Source organism: Mytilus trossulus, chromosome 3 (assembly GCF_036588685.1).
Source record: "Mytilus trossulus isolate FHL-02 chromosome 3, PNRI_Mtr1.1.1.hap1, whole genome shotgun sequence".
Classification (NCBI taxonomy): domain Eukaryota; kingdom Metazoa; phylum Mollusca; class Bivalvia; order Mytilida; family Mytilidae; genus Mytilus; species Mytilus trossulus.
Genome location: NC_086375.1, coordinates 5510002 through 5532295, shown reverse-complemented (window position 1 = coordinate 5532295; position 22294 = coordinate 5510002). Strand labels below are relative to the sequence as shown.

The 22294-nt window shown below is 32.0% G+C and overlaps 1 protein-coding gene across 1 annotated transcript; it reads left to right on the top strand.

Annotated features, from left to right (window-relative positions):
* Window positions 1–1241: 1241 nt before the first annotated feature.
* Window positions 1242–17570, top strand: LOC134709909 (furin-like). The gene is made up of 14 exons (XM_063570034.1): window positions 1242–1277; window positions 2006–2122; window positions 3038–3118; window positions 4163–4291; window positions 6646–6710; window positions 7908–7996; window positions 9459–9631; window positions 10513–10716; window positions 11540–11643; window positions 12552–12661; window positions 13015–13132; window positions 14237–14544; window positions 16653–16823; window positions 17449–17570. Exons 1-14 carry the CDS (start codon window positions 1242–1244, stop codon window positions 17568–17570), a joined length of 1827 nt encoding a protein of 608 aa, XP_063426104.1.
* Window positions 17571–22294: the final 4724 nt, after the last annotated feature.

The following is a 22294-nucleotide window of genomic DNA, read 5'->3' as shown; positions in this document are numbered from 1 at the left end:
TTCTTGGTTTGGTCATGTCAGGAATAAAATAAGTGTTTGTTTTCATTCCTTGAGTATGTTGATTGGTTGTACCGATCAATTTTGTCATTTCTTTATAAACTTTCGGAATTTACCTTTCGATTTAGATATTTTTGTTTTAACTTATAAAATATGTTACGACATATCGACGTAGACGAACATACAAAAAGCTGTACTGAATATCTTCTTATTGTCAATTGAGTACAGTTACAAAAATTTAGTTATCTATTTAGCAATGTATAGATGTCTTTGTGTGACACAATAACAAAACGTACTGCAATGTGTGCTCCAAATATTGCAACACGTATATTAAGGTGTCACACTTTATCTTAATTATTGCAATATATGTCATTGCCAACTAAAATGTATAAACAAGTAGCCTTTTTTAGCAGGGTAATGACTTTTCTTCGTTAGTTTTATATATCATTGAAACACAGTTCATTCTGTTATGACATTTATAGTACGATTTTTTTGCACCAAACGAGAAGTTGATAGATGTTCTCCTCGCAGATGAATATTGTTGTGTCTGTTTCAAATGATTACCATCAAAATACTTTCGATATAAGTCGTCATATTAACTAAATTTCATGTAGTGTTAAATGTCGATAGATTAGATTGAAAGATAAAATCATAAGGACGACTTCAATTCAATTTACATCAAAACTCAACCTTGAATTTAATTCGATACAGTAGGAACTATGAACTGATCATGTTTTGTAGACTACAAAAACTCTTCAAGGCTACCAAGCTTAACAGTTAAAATGACATACATAGCAGTGACATTTAAATCATACCGAAAGCGTAACATTAGCTATTGGGCTGAAAGGTATCTTTACTTATTGCCAATTCTATAAGATGGATAAATAAAGTGGAGGATTTTACTCAAGGTTAGGCCATTATACTCCATACATAGTGTTGGTTTAGTGTGACTTAACGCTTCAGTCATACTTAATTGTTTAGTTGTATTAAATTAATATTTTTTAAACTGTTTTATAAGTATAATAATAGATTTATAAGTGAACTGAGAGCCGATTTTCTATGTTGATTGGGAATCAGGTTCATATTTTCTTCTTAAGAATCTTCTGATAGCAATATAGAAGTACGCTTTTCGTCTATATAAAACTCATAACCAGCAGGCCGAGGAAATATCAGTTACTTTTTTTCATTGATATTGTAATAATCAGAAATTAACTGTTTACAAGACTTTGAATTCTTTAAACACTATGGCATTTTTACCTCCTGAAAAGATTACCTTAGCTGTATTTGACAAAAGTTTTAAGAATATTTTGTCCTAAGCTTTTCAACTTCGTGCTTTATTTCACCTGTTTAACTTTTGTTTTATTCGAGCGTCATTATAAGTCGTTTGCTGACGAAAAGCGCGTCTGGTGAATATTCGAAATTTCAATTCTGGTATCCATGATATTTTATTATGAACATATTATAAATAAAATCGTCCTAAAAAGTAAAATCACAAAAATACTGAACTCCGAGTATAATTCAATCGAAAAGTCAGTTATCACATAGCAAAATCTAATGACAAAACACATCAAACGAATGGACGACAAGTGTCATATTATAAATAACATTAACATTTTATAAATTCGTGAATCGAACTCAATCTTATACATTTTGTTTTTCTTATACATTAGATTAGTGATTGTCTTCATTGCGAACAAAGTAACAGTGTGTAAAAATCATAATTTGTTCTTAAGAAACTCAAACAAACCACAAAAACTGAACTTCAGAATTAGATTAAAGCAACTTATGCTAAATTGTTGTACTCTATGCATAGTAATAAAAAATGTGTTCAAACATGAACCAAAAAGCAGATTGCATTTTGATTTACGTAATTTGATAATTGTAAAAGCAGGGTATTTTGTTTCTCGTGTTACAGATATCGTCAATTCTTCAGAGTGTTTGAAAATGATTGACTTTACTTCCGTTTGACTGTATTTCAACTGTGTCTATATTTTGTTTTTTGTTCTAGTTTTTGATTGGGAATACAAAGTACATCACTGCTCAAATACGCCAGAAGAAAACCAAAGAGATATTGAGTACTCTTAAGGAAGATTCGAATATCAAAGTTCTGAGACAAAGTCCTGAGGTAAGAGGAGAATTTTGCAGTTTCCTGATAGTGTTTTTAGAAAACTCATATAAAATTATACCGGTTTTGTTGACATAATTATTACACACAGGGTCTTTACCATGAAATCAGTGATATAAGTTGACTAGGTACAGTAGGATTATTGTTTTTTACGATAGTTTCATTTACCTTCAAGCGAATCGTTTTTACTGTAACACTTTTCGATTGATAACAATTGCCAGGATAAATATAAGACTATGACCAAAAGAACGGGTATGATGTACGTTATTAAGACTGCAATCAGACACAAACAAGCAATTAACATGTAGTGGACTGCAACACTTTACAGGTATACTGACATAATGTTCAAATTTAGTTCAAAGTCTTACCAGTTATGAACTTATTAAACAATCACTATCAAACATATAAGATCAACACAATGATTTCCAAAATGCATAATACACGTTGAGATATCACATACGACCATGATTAAAATATTATTCAACTGCAGAGTCCGTGCATACCGACCTAGAAACAACTTTTCGAAAATCTTTCAATGTTTATCAAATACGTTTAGTTTATCTTTTTTCGTATCAGCCCGATAGATATATCGTTTTAAATGATAGTTTGTATCTTCAATCATTTAAATGATGATGATTTCGCACGACTACGATGATGGGCATGCGTATTGTGTTTATCCGAAGACAATTGTTTAACTCTATTTTAAAACGAGTTGGAACGATAGCAATCTATCAAGATTTTACTTTAAGCGATATTTTAAAAGATGAATAAGCATGATAAGGTTAAATATGTTACCAGGATTGATGTGAAATTAACTTTTGATTTGAATTGATAAAACATTCCATTTGCAAAAATTAAAACTCTATACTTTCGAATATGAAGCAATATTATTTCATTTATAAAACTTTATTGCAGATTTCCTGGGTTATACAAGAAAAGGCATATGTCAGAAAGGCAAGAACAGTGGATACAGAATGGCCAAATCTTTGGTATTTGGTACGGCTTAATTACGATATCTGCTATAAATCAAAATATATTTTTATATAGCTTAACGCCCATTTGGAAGCTAGCTTTTATATATATGGTAAAGACGAAAAAGAAGGCTAATACATCGAGCGTGCCTACACTTTCATTTGAATGACGTGAATGTACATTTTGTTTTAATAAATTCACATATTTCCCGTTTTCATTTGCAATTTTTTTTATTTTTTTTTATTGCTGCAACTTGTACAGGATAGATGAATATCAGAGTTGTTTTTCTAGAAAAACAATTTAGAACTGATCGATTAGCATCTATTAACTGCTTAAATGAACAATAGGGCATAATGTATTTATTTGTGTATCAATGAACTAGATATAAGAAAACTCACAAAAAATCAAAAGGCAAACTATTAATGTGAACGGATCGTGGCTTGGCTTTTACCAAACATGTACACATTTATTTTCGAACACTATATTGTTCGTACAATAGCTCAACCACATCAAAGGAAGGGGAAAAAACTTCCAATTTTGTATAGACAATGGTGGATTATGCAGACTATTCAAATCAAAGTACTAGTAATAGCATGGTTAATGTAGGACTTACTTAGCAAAAGGTAAAAACACAAAAATGCAGAACACTGAGAAAAATTCAAAACGGAACTCCGTAATCAGACGGCAAAATCAAAATCTCTAACAGGATGAACGCATGGATCCAAACTGTCATAAACCTGACTTGATTCTGTCATTTTCCTATCTTTTATAGCTTCTTGTATCTTATGTTTTCACTTGAATGACAGTCCAATATAATTCAATCTTATTGTCAACGATGCGTAAACAAAACAAACAGACATGATAGGTAAAAATGTCGAAAATAGCAAGGGATCGTTAGATGTATTAGTATTATAAGAAATAATTAGCAACCTTACAAAAACAATGATATATCAGACTAAAATCATCATTTCAGGATATTTTGTGGTCTGAATGCGTTCAAATATGTAAAAACTAATATTGTATTAAAAACAAATCCCATAACATATCAAATGTATGTTTAAAATTTAGAATGGTGATGTTTCTCCGTCAATGAAAGTCGACAAAGCCTGGGCAGCAGGTTATTCTGGTAAGGGTATTACTATAGCAGTTTTGGATGATGGCTTACAGACAGACCACCCTGATCTAGCAGCTAATATCGTAAGTACATTTTATTATTATTTTATCTCCTAGAGTATTTACATAAATAAACATTTTATTACTCCAAACATGCATGGATAACAAGAATTAAATTCAAACAGTTTCGAATATTGTATTTTTTCATAATAGTTTTTAGAAATTGGTAATAATATCAAATGATCATTGAATGTTACGTATCTGTCTTCAGTACCATATCGACTGGATAACAATTACTGAAACAAAAAAGACCATTGGTCTAGCTATCTATTAACTTAGATATCATGAGGAAAGGGTCGCTTTATCTGCAAAAAGTCAAGGTACACATCAATCTAGCGGGAATACAAATTGCATTAAAACTGCACAAACCAAGGTCTGACTTCGTGCGATATTAATATTTTTAAAAATGATAATGCGTATTGGTTATCAAAGGTACAAGGCTTATAATGTAATGCGCCAGATTGGAGTTTTATCTTCCTAAGACTCAACCGTGACGCTCAGATCAAAATACTTAGAAGTCAAACAAGTACAAAGTTGAGAAAAAACGTATGATTTATTAGACTATCACCCCTGATGTATATTGAGTTGATGGATAGATTATAAATGAAGCAAGATGTAAAACGAGAAAATATGTTTTAAAAGTCGAAAAGAACTTTCCTTAAGTATAATAAACCGGATAACCAAATGAATTTTGATGATTTTTGAATATATATGTTCTTTGTCCTCAAATAATACGACACAGACGTCAAACATTTAACTGAACAAGAAAACAGTCTTGTTAGGGGACAGCTGAAACACGCCGCTGTGTCGAAACTATGTTTTTGCACTTTGGTCGAGTTGCTGTTTTTTTTTATACATTTTCTTTTTTATTTAGTTTAAATGTTTAATGTTATATTTGTAATTCTCATCGGATTTTGTCAAATGTATTGACGTCTTTTTTATTATATTTATGTGTTATGGTACAGAAAATTAATCATCCTCTTCATTTATTAAATTTGATTTCGTTCAACGTAATCAGTACGATATTTTACGTTTGAAGTTAGATTCAAAACATACCGGACATAGCTTTATAATAGAGTTAATTGCTACCTTAGTTTGCTTTTGATAAGTTTTGAAATGTGCTTTGTTATTAAATGCAATATCAGTATTTAGTTCAAATATATAATCTTAAATCAATCCTAATTCTACCTTATTCATTCTAATGTGACGTCATTTTTCATTTTTTGATAATCTGTTTTACAAATTCAAATGACGTAATGTTTTCGTCATTTTTTACAGTTTCAAATATGACGTCACTTGGCGTTGAGGTTTGAACTTATTCGGATGTGTCTACTTTTGTGTTTCAAATGTCTGGTTGTGTAGTGTATTTCAGTTGTTTCCTGTAATTAGTTAATACTTCAGTTTTATCATATACATCTTTGGTATAGTCATTTTATAAAATTTACTGTTTGCAAAAGTATAAATTATACTAAATAATAGGTATGTTCTGGTAACTAACAGAAAACCCTTGCCGTTTTTGGCTTTAATTTTTGGATCTTTTGGTCCTCGATGCTGTTCAAGTTTGTACTTGTTTCGGCTTTCAAACTTTTGTATCTGGGCGTCACTAGTAGGTCTTGTGTGGACAAAATGCACTTCTGGCGTAATAAATTTTGAAGTTGTTGCCTTTTGTTGGCTGTTGTTCGTGTGCTTCTTTGTCATTGTGTTCTCCAATTTATTCATATTGTAGTCCTGTGGTGTTGTGTTGTCATTATGATACTATGTTTCACATGGCCATAAAAGTGCGAGGTTTGGCATGCCACAAAACCAGTTTTAACCAACCATTTTATTTCCTTTAAAAATGCCCTGTACCAAGTCAGGAATATGGCCATTATTATATTTAGATCGTTTCTGTGTGTATTACCTTTTAACGTTGTGTCGTTTGTTTTCTCTTATTTTTAAGTGTAAATTCACATTGCGATAAGACGTGTCACGGTACTTGTCTATCCAAAATTCATGTATTTGGTTTTGATGTTATATTTGTTATTAACGTGGGATTTTGTCTGATGCTCGGTCCGTTTCTGTGTGTGTTGCATTTTAGTGTCATGTCGTCTTATATTTTATGCGTTTCCCTCGGTTTTAGTTTGTTACCTCAATTTTTTTTCATGGATTTATGAGTTTTGAACAACGGTATACTACTGTTGCCTTTATTTATTCATAATATTGTTCGAATCATCGATATCATCACGCCTTTTTTAAAATAACTTTCTTATTAAATAAGGTTTGATTTTCGGATAATACATGCATTAGCTTTTTGTTTGCTTTATATCATTTACCTTTCCATTTAGGTTACACTAATTTTCAAGAAATGTTAATACTTGTATTTGTTAAACATTATATAGGATACTGTCAATGATAGAGATGTTTATGACAATGATGATGATCCTACTCCAACAAACGGAAGCAGGTAACCAGTTAGTTTTACATAAACTCATAATATATACCAGGGTTAAAATTCACAGACTACTCAACAGTGACGATCAAATGAAAAAACCAAAAAGTTGATATGAAGTTTGAAGTTGATGAGTACTTAAACATGCAAGAAAAAATTACTTTAAAGTAACAAGCACAATTATTCTATTTTGTTTCAATGTCCAAGCGTAGATGAACTTTTGCTTTCTTTTTTAGTTCATTGTCTGTGTACCGAAACGTTTGTTTATGAAAGAAAATGAGCATTGGGCATAATAAAACATTCAAGAAACTATAATTGTTTCGAAAAGACAACACATTTCTCGGATATATTATGTGTCAAAATCTTGAAATTCGTTTACTTTATATCCAAAAATGAACGCCCCTTTGCTTATTTGAATATTATACCATAGAAATCGGATACGGGTCACGGAAATTATTCTGAAATGATAGGGAATTTTGAAAACAAATGTCTGTTTTAACTTTAATTTGTTAAAGTGATAGACATGTTGCAGGGAATGAAAACATATATACACAACAATATACACCATTTAAACAAACAATAATGACTATCGTTGCAAATATCAAGGTTCCAAAGGTATTTTAGAAAAAGAGGATTTTGACATTCAGTATAAAATACAGCCTTAAAAATGGCTGAAACGTTAGATTTACAAACTTCGTGTTGAAAATTGGCGTACAAAGTCACACCAAAAACAGGTTTCGGGGATGAAACAAAAAAATTGAATTTCCAAAGAATGAGCAATTCCAAACCTTGTATGTGTAGTCTTTGAACTCTAGGATCCCACGTAATGTTAAAATGCTCCCATTTCAAGAAGAATCAAATCACGAAAACACGAAAAGTTCACTAAATTCGCGTTCATTGTTTTGATTTTGAACGCTTGACAACCGAAATATCAGAGTGATTATAAAGAGGAACTCTGTGACGGGCAACTTATGATATCGGCCATTTGAAGATTTTACTGATGCCAAGCCAGTCCTGTTCAAATTATCATCACGGGGTACAATTCTCTTTAACATATTATGAGTATTAATGAGCAAAAGTACTACTAGTTTCTGGCTATGATTTATTAAGATGGGAGCAACTGTTTGAACAGTCAATTATATACAGCTTACTACATGTAGTAATTTGTGAGCCAAAAGACACTCCAAATACATATCAAATTTAATATTTCAGTCATGGAACAGAAACTAGTGGATTCATAGGTGCGATCAAGGACAACAATGTATGTGTAGTTGGTGTGGCCTTTCAAAGCACCCTTATAGGTATGTATGTGTAGTTGGTGTGGCATTCAAAAGTACTTTTATCATGTTTATAGGTATGCTTAGCATTTTTGGTGAAATTTTACTCTGTCTTACACAAGAGTTGATTGTTGGCTTGATTTCGTATAACATTTCACAAAACTAATACAAAGGTAGGTATTGCAAAAAATGACATCTGCCACTTCGTATTCATTGTTACGATACAAGACCCCAAAAGTATTAAATAAACAAAAAGGTTGATAGTTTGTCAAACAAAACCACAACAGATAAAAACATGTGTCAAGAAGAAAACAATGGTTAGTAAAAAAAACAAAGGATAAGTCTAAAAATGCCATACACCAACATGATCAGCAGATAATAATACAAAAGACATATGATGATAAACCACAAACCCGCTAAAACACTTCCACTGAACCTTATGTAAGACCGACGATGACCCAACTCTACTCGATGTATAGTAGAGCAAAGCAAATAGATATAGCATTGCAGTGAAGATATTAGGCTTACAATTTTGTACAACAGAGGCGTGTTTCTTTTACAAAAGACTCATTCAATACAGTAATTAATAAAAGGGCAAAAGGACAAATGAATTCTCAAAAAAATCAGAATTGATGATAAAAATTTGCAAAGTTTTGCAAAACATGATTAGTCCTTTCTCAAATGCAAAATCAAAAGTTCAAACATATCAAAGAAATGGAAAATAACTGTAATAATCCAGACTTGATATTGGTATTTTCTTATGTATTAAATGGCGGATTGAACATGTTAATGTTCCTAACGTCGTAACTACACTCCCCTTCCCTTTCATGAATTTGACCTGCCGAATTAGACTTTTTACCGGATTTGTAATCACATAAGCAACACAACGGGTGCCGCATGTGGAGCAGGATCTGCTTACCCTTCCGGAGCACCTGAGATCACCCCTAGTTTTTGGTGGGGTTCGTGTTGTTTATTCTTTAGTTTTCTATGTTGTGTCATGTGTATTCTTGTTTTTCTGTTTGTCTTTTTTCATTTTTAGTCATGGCGTTGTCAGTTGTTTTAGATTTATGAGTTTGACTGTCCATTTGGTATCTTTCGTCCCTCTTTTTTTAAACCTAGTTCTGTTGATAACTTAAACAGATTTGAACATGTTGAAAAAATGATGCCTAAGTAACCATTTGAACACTAGATCTCTTTATATCCTGGTACCTGGATAACTATCATAAACACGTTATTTCCTTTTGTGGAACACATTGTCACTTAACAGCTACCGTAAATGGGTTTCAAAGATTACATTGGTGTCGGAATATCAAAGCAAAACACAGTAAAGAATGGAATACTAGGAAGCTAATATTATATTTCGGTGTTCATCTTGTTAACTTTTTGTCAGGTTCTGTATTATATCAGTATAACTAAACTTACACATAAAATAATAGAGGCACGTTTTATCCTGAATTATCTAATAAAAGTATATTTTGTCTTTCAGGCATTCGAATCTTGGGAGCTTTGGGCATATCCGATTCCGATGAAGCTCAGGCTCTCACTCATTATATATCTAAGGTTGATATATACAGCAACAGCTGGGGACCTGATGATGGTACTGGTTTTAATGCTCCTAAATCAATCACAAAGGCAGCACTGAAAAATGGAGTTATTAATGTAAATATCATAAACGTAACAAATATTCGTGTAAAATAAAGCAAATTCGTTCATGTTTTCTCATTGTTCGTAGTCTCCTATAAAATTAAGTCGTTTGAACAATAATGTATATACAAACTCAATGCCGATTAATAAGACAGGTGACTTTTTGTGGTAGCAGAGCAGGACCTATGTCTTTTCTATATGATTGTGACGATTGTTCTGACAGATATGACCCAGCTCACGCGTGTTGATATGCAGGTCTACCTTTGACCATTCCTAAACGCCAAAGTTTTATCACTTAATGTTTTTTATTTCATTTTGTTTCATATAAAATGGATTTGAGTGTTTTGATATCGATATAGATATTTTAGAATAGTTTATTTTTAAGTACAAATACGAAGACCATACGAAAATATAGATCGTGCATAGAAGATAAGTGGATACCTAATATTATGTATACGAACTCAATGACTTTAAATTGAAGATCGAAAAAAAGAAGTTAAACTATCTGTCAAATAACATATGAAAAGAAAACATACTGTCACTCAGTGATACTGTTCACGTGAATCCACATTTCATGCTGATGAACTTGATAACCAAATGTGGCATATCACCGTTGTTATCTGAAATGAACCTTACTACCCCCACCCCCACCCTCTTTTAGGGCAGGAGCTGTATGCGTAGCAAAACCTTCTTAGTATTTTGTACTAATTGATTTGAAACACAAAACGTGCCTTAAAACAAGCATGGAAATCTTACCAACAACACGGCATAATAAGTATTATAATGAAATTAAAATATAGTTTAAGAAAACGAAGAAAAGAGTTGATAATCATAATGATAGCAATTCAATTATTGTTATCATTTGAAATACATTTTATTCCTTTACCACATTCAAGGGCAGAAATGGTAAAGGCGTTATTTATATATGGGCTGCAGGTAATGGAGGCACAACAGATAACTGTAATGCTGATGGCTATGTCAATAGTATTTACACTGTAGCCATCACTAGTGTACAAATTGGTCAGAATGCATGGTATTCAGAAGTTTGTGCTCCTGTTCTAGCTGCAGCGTATGGTGGAAGCAAATTGGATAAGTTCCTAGTAAGTCTTCTGTTAAATTATAGAAATCTTAGGATAAGTAATAGCTACACGAATCAATGTTCTTAACTCTTTATCTATTAGGTAATACTTTAATATTTATACTATAAAACTATCTATGCAATTTTACTGTATTTCCAAAATATTCGGTCACTTGAAGTTTTTAATTTGGTTTGTGCTGCTTAATCTTTAAAATTTTATGTTCCTGGTTTTTTTCACCATTTTGTTCATTCAATTTTGGAAGAATGAGTTTGAATATCCCTTTGGTATCATCTGCCTATTTTTCACTGAGGACCTCAGTTCCAATACAAATTGGATGTCAAGAATAACGCCATCACGAGTTAACGGTCGTTATGGAATAGCCGTTTCACAGATGCTATCGATTGTTTCTTACGTCGTTACTACAATCCCCTTACCTTTTATGAATGTAACCTACCGAATTAGACTATTTACCGGATTTGTTATAACACGAACAACACGACGGGTGCAACATGTGGAGCAGGATCTGCTTATCCTTCCGGGGCACCTGAAATCACCCCTTGTTTTTTTGGTTGGGTTCGTGTTGCTAATTATTTAGTTTTCTATGTTGTGTCATGTGTACTATTGTTTGTCTGTTTGCCTTTTTTCATTTTTAGCAATGACATTGTCAGTTTATTTGCTATCTATGAGTTTGACTGTTCCTCTGGCATCTTTCGTTCCTTTTTTGCAAACAAAGGCTTGTTATTTTCTTGCCACAAAATTTCGAAACAATTGAAACTTCTCATTACTTTGTCAAAAATGAGATTGGTTCATACGTCCAAATTTATGATTAATTCTTCTATTTTAGACAACAACTACTACACCATCAGGATGTAAAAGTGAAGGTGTGGAGGGGACATCGTACGCAGCACCTATTGCTACTGGTATTGTTGCTCTAACGCTTGAAGCTAAGTACGCATTAATTGCTTAAATTGTTCCGATATTACTTAAATTGAAATAATCATATAAGAGCTTTAAACATCTATGTTTAGACACAGATTTTTGTATTCACTAACAGGTACCGTAATAAAAAGCGTTCCCTTAAAAACCCATATCTTCATGACATCTCTGTTTCATATTTTGCATATAAATGTATCCATTGTCTGACTTCTAAAATTTATATTCTATACATTATTCATTGTGTCACTGTGCTTCGGTATTTTTTTGTAATCTTGTATTAGTCATGTTAGAATTGCTTATTTATTTAATTTTGCTTTATGCCTTTTTGTTCCTTTTTGTTGTTATATATTTTTGTGTTTGTGTAGTTTCTGAGATTATAACACAATGTTGAGTGATGTATCCCTATTTTGTTCTGTCTGTTTGTTTTGTTCACTGTACATCGCTGTCAATATAATGGAACGCTATGCGACTGTCATACAAGGGAGAGGTTTAGCTAGTTCTGTAGCTAAATGTCCAAAAAAAAAACAGGTTCCAAATTTTTTCTACATAAGAAAATGGCTGTACAAAGTCAGGAATATGAATGTTGTTACCTAGGCGTTTGTTGCATTTTAGCTTTTGATTTTGCCATTTGCTTTAGGCCTTTCTGTTTTTTTAAATAAATATGATTTGTGTTCTCGTATTGATGTTTTCGTTTGAAAATTCCAGATATCGTCAACCTTATGTTTTTTACGTTGACAACGTGTCAATATCATTCTCTGTATCTACTTACAAATACATAGGAGTACCATTGTTGGTCCAGTTTGGCATGTATTCTTTAACCTTTTTTTTAAAAAAGGTGCACATATACATAAACTAAACTTTGAACAATATACATATTTTGTGTGTTCTTGTTTTATTTTCTAATTTATTTTCACTCACAGTCCAAATTTGACTTGGAGAGACATCCAACATCTCATTGTTCTCACATCAAACAGGAATGGTTTTAATGACACATACGATGCTTGGTCAATAAATGGAGCAAAGAAAGAATGTGAGTTTCCAGAAATATAGAAAATTGAGTTGACATAAAGTTGATAAAATGTGAAACAGAGGGGGGGGGGGGGGAGTTTACTGGTATCTTTGACAAGTTTAACAACATCGAAATTAATTAAATAACATAAACGGTACCATTTTTTTCGGCACCAGATAAGCATTTCTACAGTCACTGTCTATTCAGTGATGCTCCAGGCACTAAAATGTATAGCCAAAGCCAGGCAAGGAATCAGATCTTTGTCTGAGGGAGATATATCACTTATTTTAAATAAATAACAGGTGAAATAAAGTAGTAGATATAGTTTCTGAACTCAGCATGTCTTGTATTAATGTTTTATTTTTCATTTCCAGTCAGCCAGGTATTAGGTTTTGGTTTAATGAACGCCGAAGGTATGGTGAGCTATGGTAAACACTGGGTACCAGTTCCAATACAACAAACGTGTACTTTGTCAAAAAGGACTCCGTCTATGTAAGTATTTGTCTTACTGTAAAATTGAGAATGGAAACGGGGAATGTGTCAAAGAGACAACAACCCAACCATAGAAAAAACAACAGCAGAAGGTCACCGACAGGTCTCCAATGCAGCGAGAAATCCCTGCACCCGGAGGCGTCTCTAAGCTGGCCCCTTTAACAAATATATACTAGTTCAGTGATAATGAACGCCATGCAAATTTCCGAAATGTACACAAGAAACTAAAATTAAAATAATACAAGACTAAAAAAGGCCAGATGCTCCTGACTTGGAACAGGCGCAAAAATCCGGCGGGGTTAAACATGTTTATGAGATCTCAACCCAACTCCTATACATCTAGCCAAGGTAAAAAAAATAAACGCATAACCATACGCACATTTAAAATTCAGTTCAAGAAAAGTCCGAGTCTGATGTAAGAAGCTGTAACCAAAGAAAATAAACAAAATGACAATAATACATAAATAAGAACAGACTACAGGCAGTTAACTGACATGCCAGCTCCAGACTTCAATTAAACTGACTGAAAGATTATGATTTCATCATATGAACATCAGGCACAATTCTTCCTGTTAGGGGTTTAGTATCATACCATCATAACATATATGAGAAGAACATAACCCGTGTCATGTCAACAACTGGTGTTTGAATAAATGTGTTTAGTTCCGATGCAAAGACCCTACAAGTGAATCAATATTAACGCCAAAATATGCAATCTTTAATGTCCTGACAACAGTATCGTAACTATATCCCTTCTAAATAAGTCTATTCAAAGGTGTTGTTAGTTTCTGAGGTGAATACTGACACCTCTGTACTTTATAAAGAATATTTCCATAAAAAATTGGATGTGAAATACCTGAACGTATGATAAAATTGAGTAAATGTTTTGACCAGTTTGTGATATCATAAACCCTGGCCTGGTGTAATAATTTTCACCATAAAATTGTTTCGGAAACAATATATTTTATATACAGTTCTCGCTTCGTCTTCTCACTCGTTAGAAAGTTCAGTACAGGTAACACGCCTTTCATACAGATACAACATGTTTATACTGTAATTTAGATTTTAAAACGAAATCTACCAGACTATTTTTATTTCTTACAGGAGCACCACTACAGCGGTATCTGATTCAATTAGTGTAACCTCTCGTGATTGCTCGTCCATAAACTATCTGGAACATGTGCAAGTTGACATAACATTCTCATACTCAAGATTTAGAGGTGCAACACAGTTATATTTGGTATCTCCAGCTGGTACCATTAGTCATTTGCTGCACTACAGATATCAGGACGAGTTTGACAACACAGCAGCCGGGAATCAAACATGGACTTTCATGTCAGTACATTTTTGGAAAGAAAATCCCATCGGAAGCTGGCACCTGGAAATCACTTCCTATGTTGAAACTGTAACAGGTAAACAATATCATTGTTTAATGTTCTAATTTTAAATCATAGTGTGACACAATATTTTCCTCGCTTTAGGGATTTATTGATTTAAACAATGTATACAGTTGTCAGTTACTCCAACTCATATACTGTAAATCAACATTTGTGTGGTCTCATGCAGTCTCAATTTTAACTGTCATTGTAAATAAAGGCAACAGTAGTATATCGCTGTTCAAAACTCATAAATCCATGGACAAAAAACAAAATCGGGGTAACAAACTAAAAACGAGGGAAACGCATTAAATATAAGAGGAGAACAACGACACAACACTGAAATGTGACACACACAGAAACGGACCAAGCATCAGACAAAATCCCACGAGAATAACAAATACAACATCAAAACCAAATACATGAATTTGGGATAGACAAGTACCGTGACACGTCTTATCGCAATGTGAATATACACTCAAAGATAAGAGAAAACAAACGACGCAAAGAATGCACATTTTAGTTATGTTATCAATATTTGAGTTATATGGAAAGATCTTTATAGTTCAACATGACGGCACAAATAAAATATCTTCTGGGTTTACGACTGAAGATCATTACACTTATGTAGCCCATCATCACGTCCATGATTGGGTATTTGAATTTTTTTTAATCGACAAATACGGTTATGGAACACATTAAAAAGCAAAGAGAAGGTACAATATAATGCCTTAATCAATTATCTTACAGTAATTCGGACAACTCTGTATTGGCCATTTGAATAAAAATGAAATTATAGTTTGTGGACAGTGTTTTCGTGAATATTTTGTATCTTGCACCTAACAGTTTTCATCAATCATCTGTCGTATTATGTATGTCTGTGATCTTGTAGTAACCTTAAACAGTTGGACACTTAAATTCTACGGAACATCAACAGACCCATGGCCAAGTAAGTTAACTAAAGCAAAGCAGAAACAAACTTTATCAAACATAAATTAACAGTTTAAATTGCCGTGGGTATCTTTAATACGAGAAAGTATTATAAGATTTCAAATTATAATGATTTATTCTATCAAAAGTTGATTAAAATATTAAAGAAAATATTTCTTAAATTCCATTTTAATTTTCGAGTAAACCATAATAAAAACCTGAATACATGTTACCCTGCAGGTTGATTAATATTGTTACCCACAAATGTTAGCTTGATTAAATAATATATTTCATGGAAGTCGACATCACGAGAAACTCGTTTTACAAATACGAATATCTTAAAAGTTGCTTAACTTTTCACGTTTTCTTCAAATGATGTTTATCAGGTTATTTCTGGCAGTGTCTTTAGGAAAAGTTCTTTTCATTCTTGTTCGTCAGATATATCGTGCATACAAGTTCAAAACAATTTGTTACCTGATCTGACATCGTACGTTACAAATCAAATAAAAAAACAAATGTGCTTGTTTTAATGTTCTAATAGCTCCTACATAGGGTTCGTGTTGTTTATTCTTTAGTTTTCTATGTTGTCTGTCCCTTTGGTATCTTTTGTCACTCTTTTAGCAACAAAATATTGTAATGTCACGAAAAATGAAATTAAGAGTCCTATTAAAATTAATCGTACTTCATATGTGTCGATTTGAACATGTTCACGACGTCAACTTAACATTCAAACCAAACTAAATTCTTTTATATTAGTAAAGTCCATTTTAAAAAAAGATTGAATGATTCTATTAGGTATTTATCGGTTTCATAGTTCAATATGAAAGTTCCTGTCATATACTATCTTAAGGCTGTCAACATGACAAACGTTTATTTTTTCTTAAGATGCATAGTTCATAGATATTTTTTTAACCTTATTATTATAACGTATAAGTTTGCATAAAATTGTTATAACGCATATCAATTCTTCTTTACTTCTCAAATCAATGTTAATAAAGTCAATGTTCAATAAATAAATGATTACAAATTAACTGGATTTCTTAGTCATTTAGTCATATTGGGCAATTAATATGTCTAATTTTAACTCAGATATTTTAAGGCAAAATAATTGTTTTATTGTTTAAACTGTTGGACCGTCTCTTAACGACACTGACCTCAATAATATTATATCATTGTCATCAATTGAATTTTAGATAATTTGAAATGTTTTGTAGGTATTGGACAAACAAGCACAGTATCTACCAAAACTACAACAGAACCAAAGACACAAACCACAACAGTAGGTAAAACAACACATGTTACAACTAAACCGACAACTAAACCTACCACAGCAAGTACAATTCCGGTGTCTACATCAAAGGATGCCAATGGTTCAATAGCTAACAGTAAGTATCGATGCTTTGATTTGAACTAATATCAAAACTCTAAGATTAAGATATCAATTGGTCTTGAAACAGACTGATCAAAATAAACAAGAATTTTTAAGATAAATGCTCAAGATTTGAAACTCCGCTTTAAGAATTTGAACACAAATAATGCCTTCGGTTTTTTAACGGCATTGTCATGCCTATTCTGGTGTACGCCATGCTCGAATCGTCTACAAAAGACTCATCTTAAACTAACGCTAGAATAGAAAAAAAAAATCATGCCAATTACATTACAAGTTCAAGAGTATAGATAATAACTGGTACCTACCAAGAATATTGCTAGTATGTATAAACAAAATCAGTTATATCAAACCTCTCTTGTCATGATTGTGGCGTATTTCAATTGTATCAATGATTTTCGTTGATATCATTTACAATTGTGTCTCCATATATACCTTTTGTGGTAGAATAATGTGTGGAAAATCAGCAAAACAAAGTCCTTGATGTTAAGGTAATTTTTCTGATTTCATTCAGATTCAGTTTGATGGTTTCGTGTTTTATATATTCTTGTTCAAGTCAGCACCAGTCGTTTACCTATCAACATTGTGGCATTTATTTTAAAAAAAACAATTATTTATTCTAGCTTACAATACCAATGTTCCGATGATTGCCGGTATCATTGGAGCCTTTATTGCAATTTTCGCACTTGTTGGAGCAATGTTTGCTACTTATGCATTAATGAAGAGCGTAAGGAAGTACGTATGACATCATTTATTTTTATACTTTTAAATATAAAGTAAGTAGTCAACACAAAAAAAGGTTGTAATAGTCGCAGTCAAGTACATATAGATAACACAAATAACCATTTTATGGTCAGAATTATTAAAAGAATGGGACAATGACAATATCACCTAATGGCCTTCAACATTGAGTGAAGCAATAAACTGCATCTGTTTGACAAAATATATGAAATCATCAAAAAGATCAATGACCTGATATATCATACAAAATAGAAATCATATGTCAAACATCAGCCGACGACAACCACCAGAAAACATGCTCCTGGTTTGTTACAATAACCTTACAAATATAACTGGCTTTTACACATGTGTGTTAGATTAACCTTCCCTCAACCCAATGCAAAGATATAACAAAAAACCTCAACTTAATTTGTTAATGGTAAAATTGAGAATAGAAATGGGGAATGTATCAAAGAGACATCAAGAAGGCAAGATTATGCGTAAATTTCATATTCTGTTATGCTACTAAGGTTTATATGATGGTAAAAACAACATTGAGTTCTTGTAAACTATCATTTCTAAATATATTCATGTTTCTAAGATAAATGAAAAAGTCATTTTAAAACAATTGGGAAAAAATCGAGAAAGGAAATGGAGAATGTGTCAAAACGACAACAGCCCGACCAGAGAGCAGACAACAACCGAAGGCAACCAATGGGTCTCCAATGTATCGAAAAACTTCCGCAGCGGAGGCGTCCTTCAGCTGGACCCTAAAAATTGGTATACTAGTTCGGTAATAATAGACGTCATACACAACTCCGAATTATAAACAAGAAGCTTAAATCAAAAATCGTACAAGACTAACAAAGACTAGAGGCTCCTGACTCGGGACAGGCGCAAAATTGCGGCGGGTTTAAACATGTTTATGATATCTCAACCCTCCCCTATACATTAAATACGAAGTTAAAAAAAAGAAAACGGAAAATTATAGAAGATTGTAAAAACTGTTCCGAATATAGGTATCGCTTTTTTCCCTGTTAGAAAAACACACAGTAAAAAGTGTCCTGTATTGTTGGGTAAAGCTTATCAAGAAACATATTTGTGAACAACAATATATCATATCCATTTGAATAGCTTTTTTGTTGATTTGAGACACATATTCACCGATATGAGAACATGGAACGTTTTCATCAATGAAATTGCAACCAAACATGAGACAAGCAAACAAACAAACAGAAAGCATTCTTATTATCGTATGTCCTTGAGATGAATCCATTTTGTCCGAATAAAACTAATATTTCAAATTCTTAATGTTTTTAGATTTGAAACAAGCAAACAACGGAGGTCAGAAATCCAAAACGTGTATATGTACGACAATCAACCTGTAACACAAACATATGGTAGACGTATAGATGTGTATTAAACTAACGTCTGTTTCTATAAGCCACGGAGCTAAAACATAGTACATTGAGTTTTCGCATTGCCATATAATCCTTAACAATTAATTCGAATTCATCAGAGATTGTATTCAGGATATCCCTATGTACGACCATTAGTAAAGACATTTCGAGTACTCTGTTTACCTTCACATTTTATAAGACTCTAAAGTTTTTTTGTATACTGATACTTCATACACAAGGACTATTTATGTCATCAATATACTTTTATAGTAATTTTCTATTTTCAATACGTGTCTGAAATTAGTTCTAAGTATCACGCTTTGTAAAAGCGATTTTACCTTTATTGAACTCTGATTATTTACTTATAAACGTATTTGTTGATGTCTAGATGTATTTGTTGACGTCTAGTTGTATTTTTACCTCTAGATCTTTTTCATTGATCTCTCTCCCCATTCTAGGTTGGTTTTTTGTTGGTTTACCTATAGATGTCTTTAAATATTTATATACTTCACGTCTCTATGCACATGCTGTATTAATTCTTCATGACATATTTTGCTGATATATCTGGCGAATAATTATCTAATGGTTGATTCTTCTGATGGCATACAATGTGACAGCAGGCTTGAATTTGAACAAACGTGTGTTTTAAAATATGTTTTTTTATTTGATTGCAAATTTAAACCATAAATTGTATTTGTATTTTTAAGTAAGTGTGTGTGTGTATATATGATACATAATTAATATAATATGTTCATATTGATAAATATTTACATCGTATATTTTTTTTATCTTTTTTATACTTAATTTTTTAACATTTTATATTTATTCTTTCTTGTCTTTTTATATGATTGTTTTCTTATAAATATAACTTATGCAAATTTTTGAACTGTTTGTAAATATTCCCTTATATTGAACAGAGTAGCAAAAAAATAAACAAATTCGTGTGTTGTTGTCTTGTAAAAGTGTTTTTGTGATCTGTAAATACATTAACAAAAACAGCTAGACACCATGATCAATCTTCACAGAGGCCTTGATTCGATACCAATATTTAATCGGATCGACAGAATCATAAGACACTTGACTTCAACTTCACCAGTTCAAGCTATTGGTATAATTGCTTTCTGCTAAGCAGTAACTCTTAATCAAGGAAATCATGCTAGGAAATGTAAGGGCGCTGAATCAACTGGAAGATATTTACTCCATAAGCAGGCGCTTCTGAAACATGTGAAATATTGCTATATTGAAACGAAAAGTTCCCAATTAGAGAGTTGAAGCCATCTGTAACGCTGAAATAAATTCTGTTCTATATAATAATTTATTCTGGTATCACCTTAGTTGGACAAAGGTATACAGAAAAACACATTAGTTTACATTACATTGTCATTTTCTAGATGAAAATCAAAATAGGAGGCAGATTTAAATCGTTTCATTATTCTTTCTGATATAAAGTTAGGCTGACATGAATTTAGTAACAAATCGACAATATGAGGTGCAGAGTGGAACGTATGAATGCCGACCATTCTCGCAACGAAACAAATATGTTGTCCATCAAGAAATCGTACATCTTGATTAAATTTAAAATAAATCAATATTTGAATAAGAGTAATCTATTGGCAAATGACAGTTTATCTAGCCATTCAACTAAATGTTTGTTTCTATACTGGCCATTTTTTATGTGAAACAAAAACACGACCAATTTTTGACAATTCAATCTTTGAAAGTTTCTATCAGTCAAAATTAAAATTCTATTGCTAGAGGAAAGAAGAAAATTGTGTGAGCTGCAACAGATCTTTGGATTTTTTTTTTGCAGTATCCACATCTACTTCACACTGATCCTTGAGTAGGTAGTTTCACAATAACTCAGACATACTGATTTAATTGCCGATAAGATTGTTCACTTCGTTCTTCATTTTTTTCTCACAATTACTCATCTTTACATCACGGAAATATTTTTGGTATATAAAGTAGCCTTGATTTCACCAATGACGTTTTATACTATTTATGATTGGTAAAATCAATATCATGAACATAGTCGGCAAACATTGAGTTATTCAGTTAAAATGTATCATCTAAGAAATATAAGTTAGCTATTTAAATGCAAGATTTTTATGCTTTGAAATCGAAGCTTGAACATTGTATGCGCCAACTACGAATTGAATAAATGCGCAAAAAGATAAACCTGTTTCGATTCGAAGATACATAACTGTTTGTCATTTGGAATAAATTCAAACAAATTTAACAATTGATATGCAAACATTCTAATGATGCCAGACTGGATGCATCGACAAAGTATAAGTATCCTTCTATGCATACATCGCTCATCGTCTTTGAATTTGCTTTGGGAAATATTATTGTAAAACTAAGAAAGGTCAATAGTTTAAACTTGACATTAAAAATTATAAAGAATATGATTGAAGATGTTCTGACTTTTCAAGAATCCTTATTTGAACGACATCTATGCTTTGTTGATAATACCTTTTAAAAAATATTGGTACAAACATGTAAAACAAAACAAAAAGAACTCTCAGCAAATCAAAACGGAGGAGACCATAAAACATAATAACATCAAACGCTTTCAATCGACAGGAAAACGTTAAAAACAACAGCCGTATATCCGAAAAGGAGTTTTTGGAAGAGAATGGTGGAAATAACTCGGTGTTATACTTGTAGCTGACTAGATTTTTCTTTGCGTGAAAGTTGTTAATATTTCTGTTATATTGACAAAACTGTTTAAGCAACATACCTGATAGATCATTATTACAGTTTTGGGGATCCAGCAGTCAAGACTGGATTAACATACATCACAGATATACAACACAAATGATTAAAACTGTTCAAATAACAATTAAATTAACCTAACAGAGACGACAATACATAAGTAGATTAAAACAAAATTGACAATGACGTCAACACAATGTTTTTGTCGTTGATAATACATACATAATACAGTTTCTCGAAAAGTTATAAATGAACTATAAATGCCAGGGTAAATGAAATGGAACATATATAAACAACACTGATAAACTAAAAAGAAAGTTCTGTCCAAATCGCGCATTGAAACTCATCTGCATCAGAAATGCCAAAGCCAAGAGGTCAACAAAATAAAACGGTGGCATGTGATTAGTATAAAAACGTAATTACATCAAAAGTCTTACGACTTAAAGGCCTAGATGTTCTAATAATACACAGCAACCTATGAATTAACCTCCTATCAATTATAAAATAACTAACTTTTAAAGGGATTAACATAAAAAAAATATTATTTCACGGACTAGTTCTTTCATTCAAAACCGAACAATCCTTCTCATATTATAAGTTAAAATTCTAAGTGTACTAAACAACTCCTGTA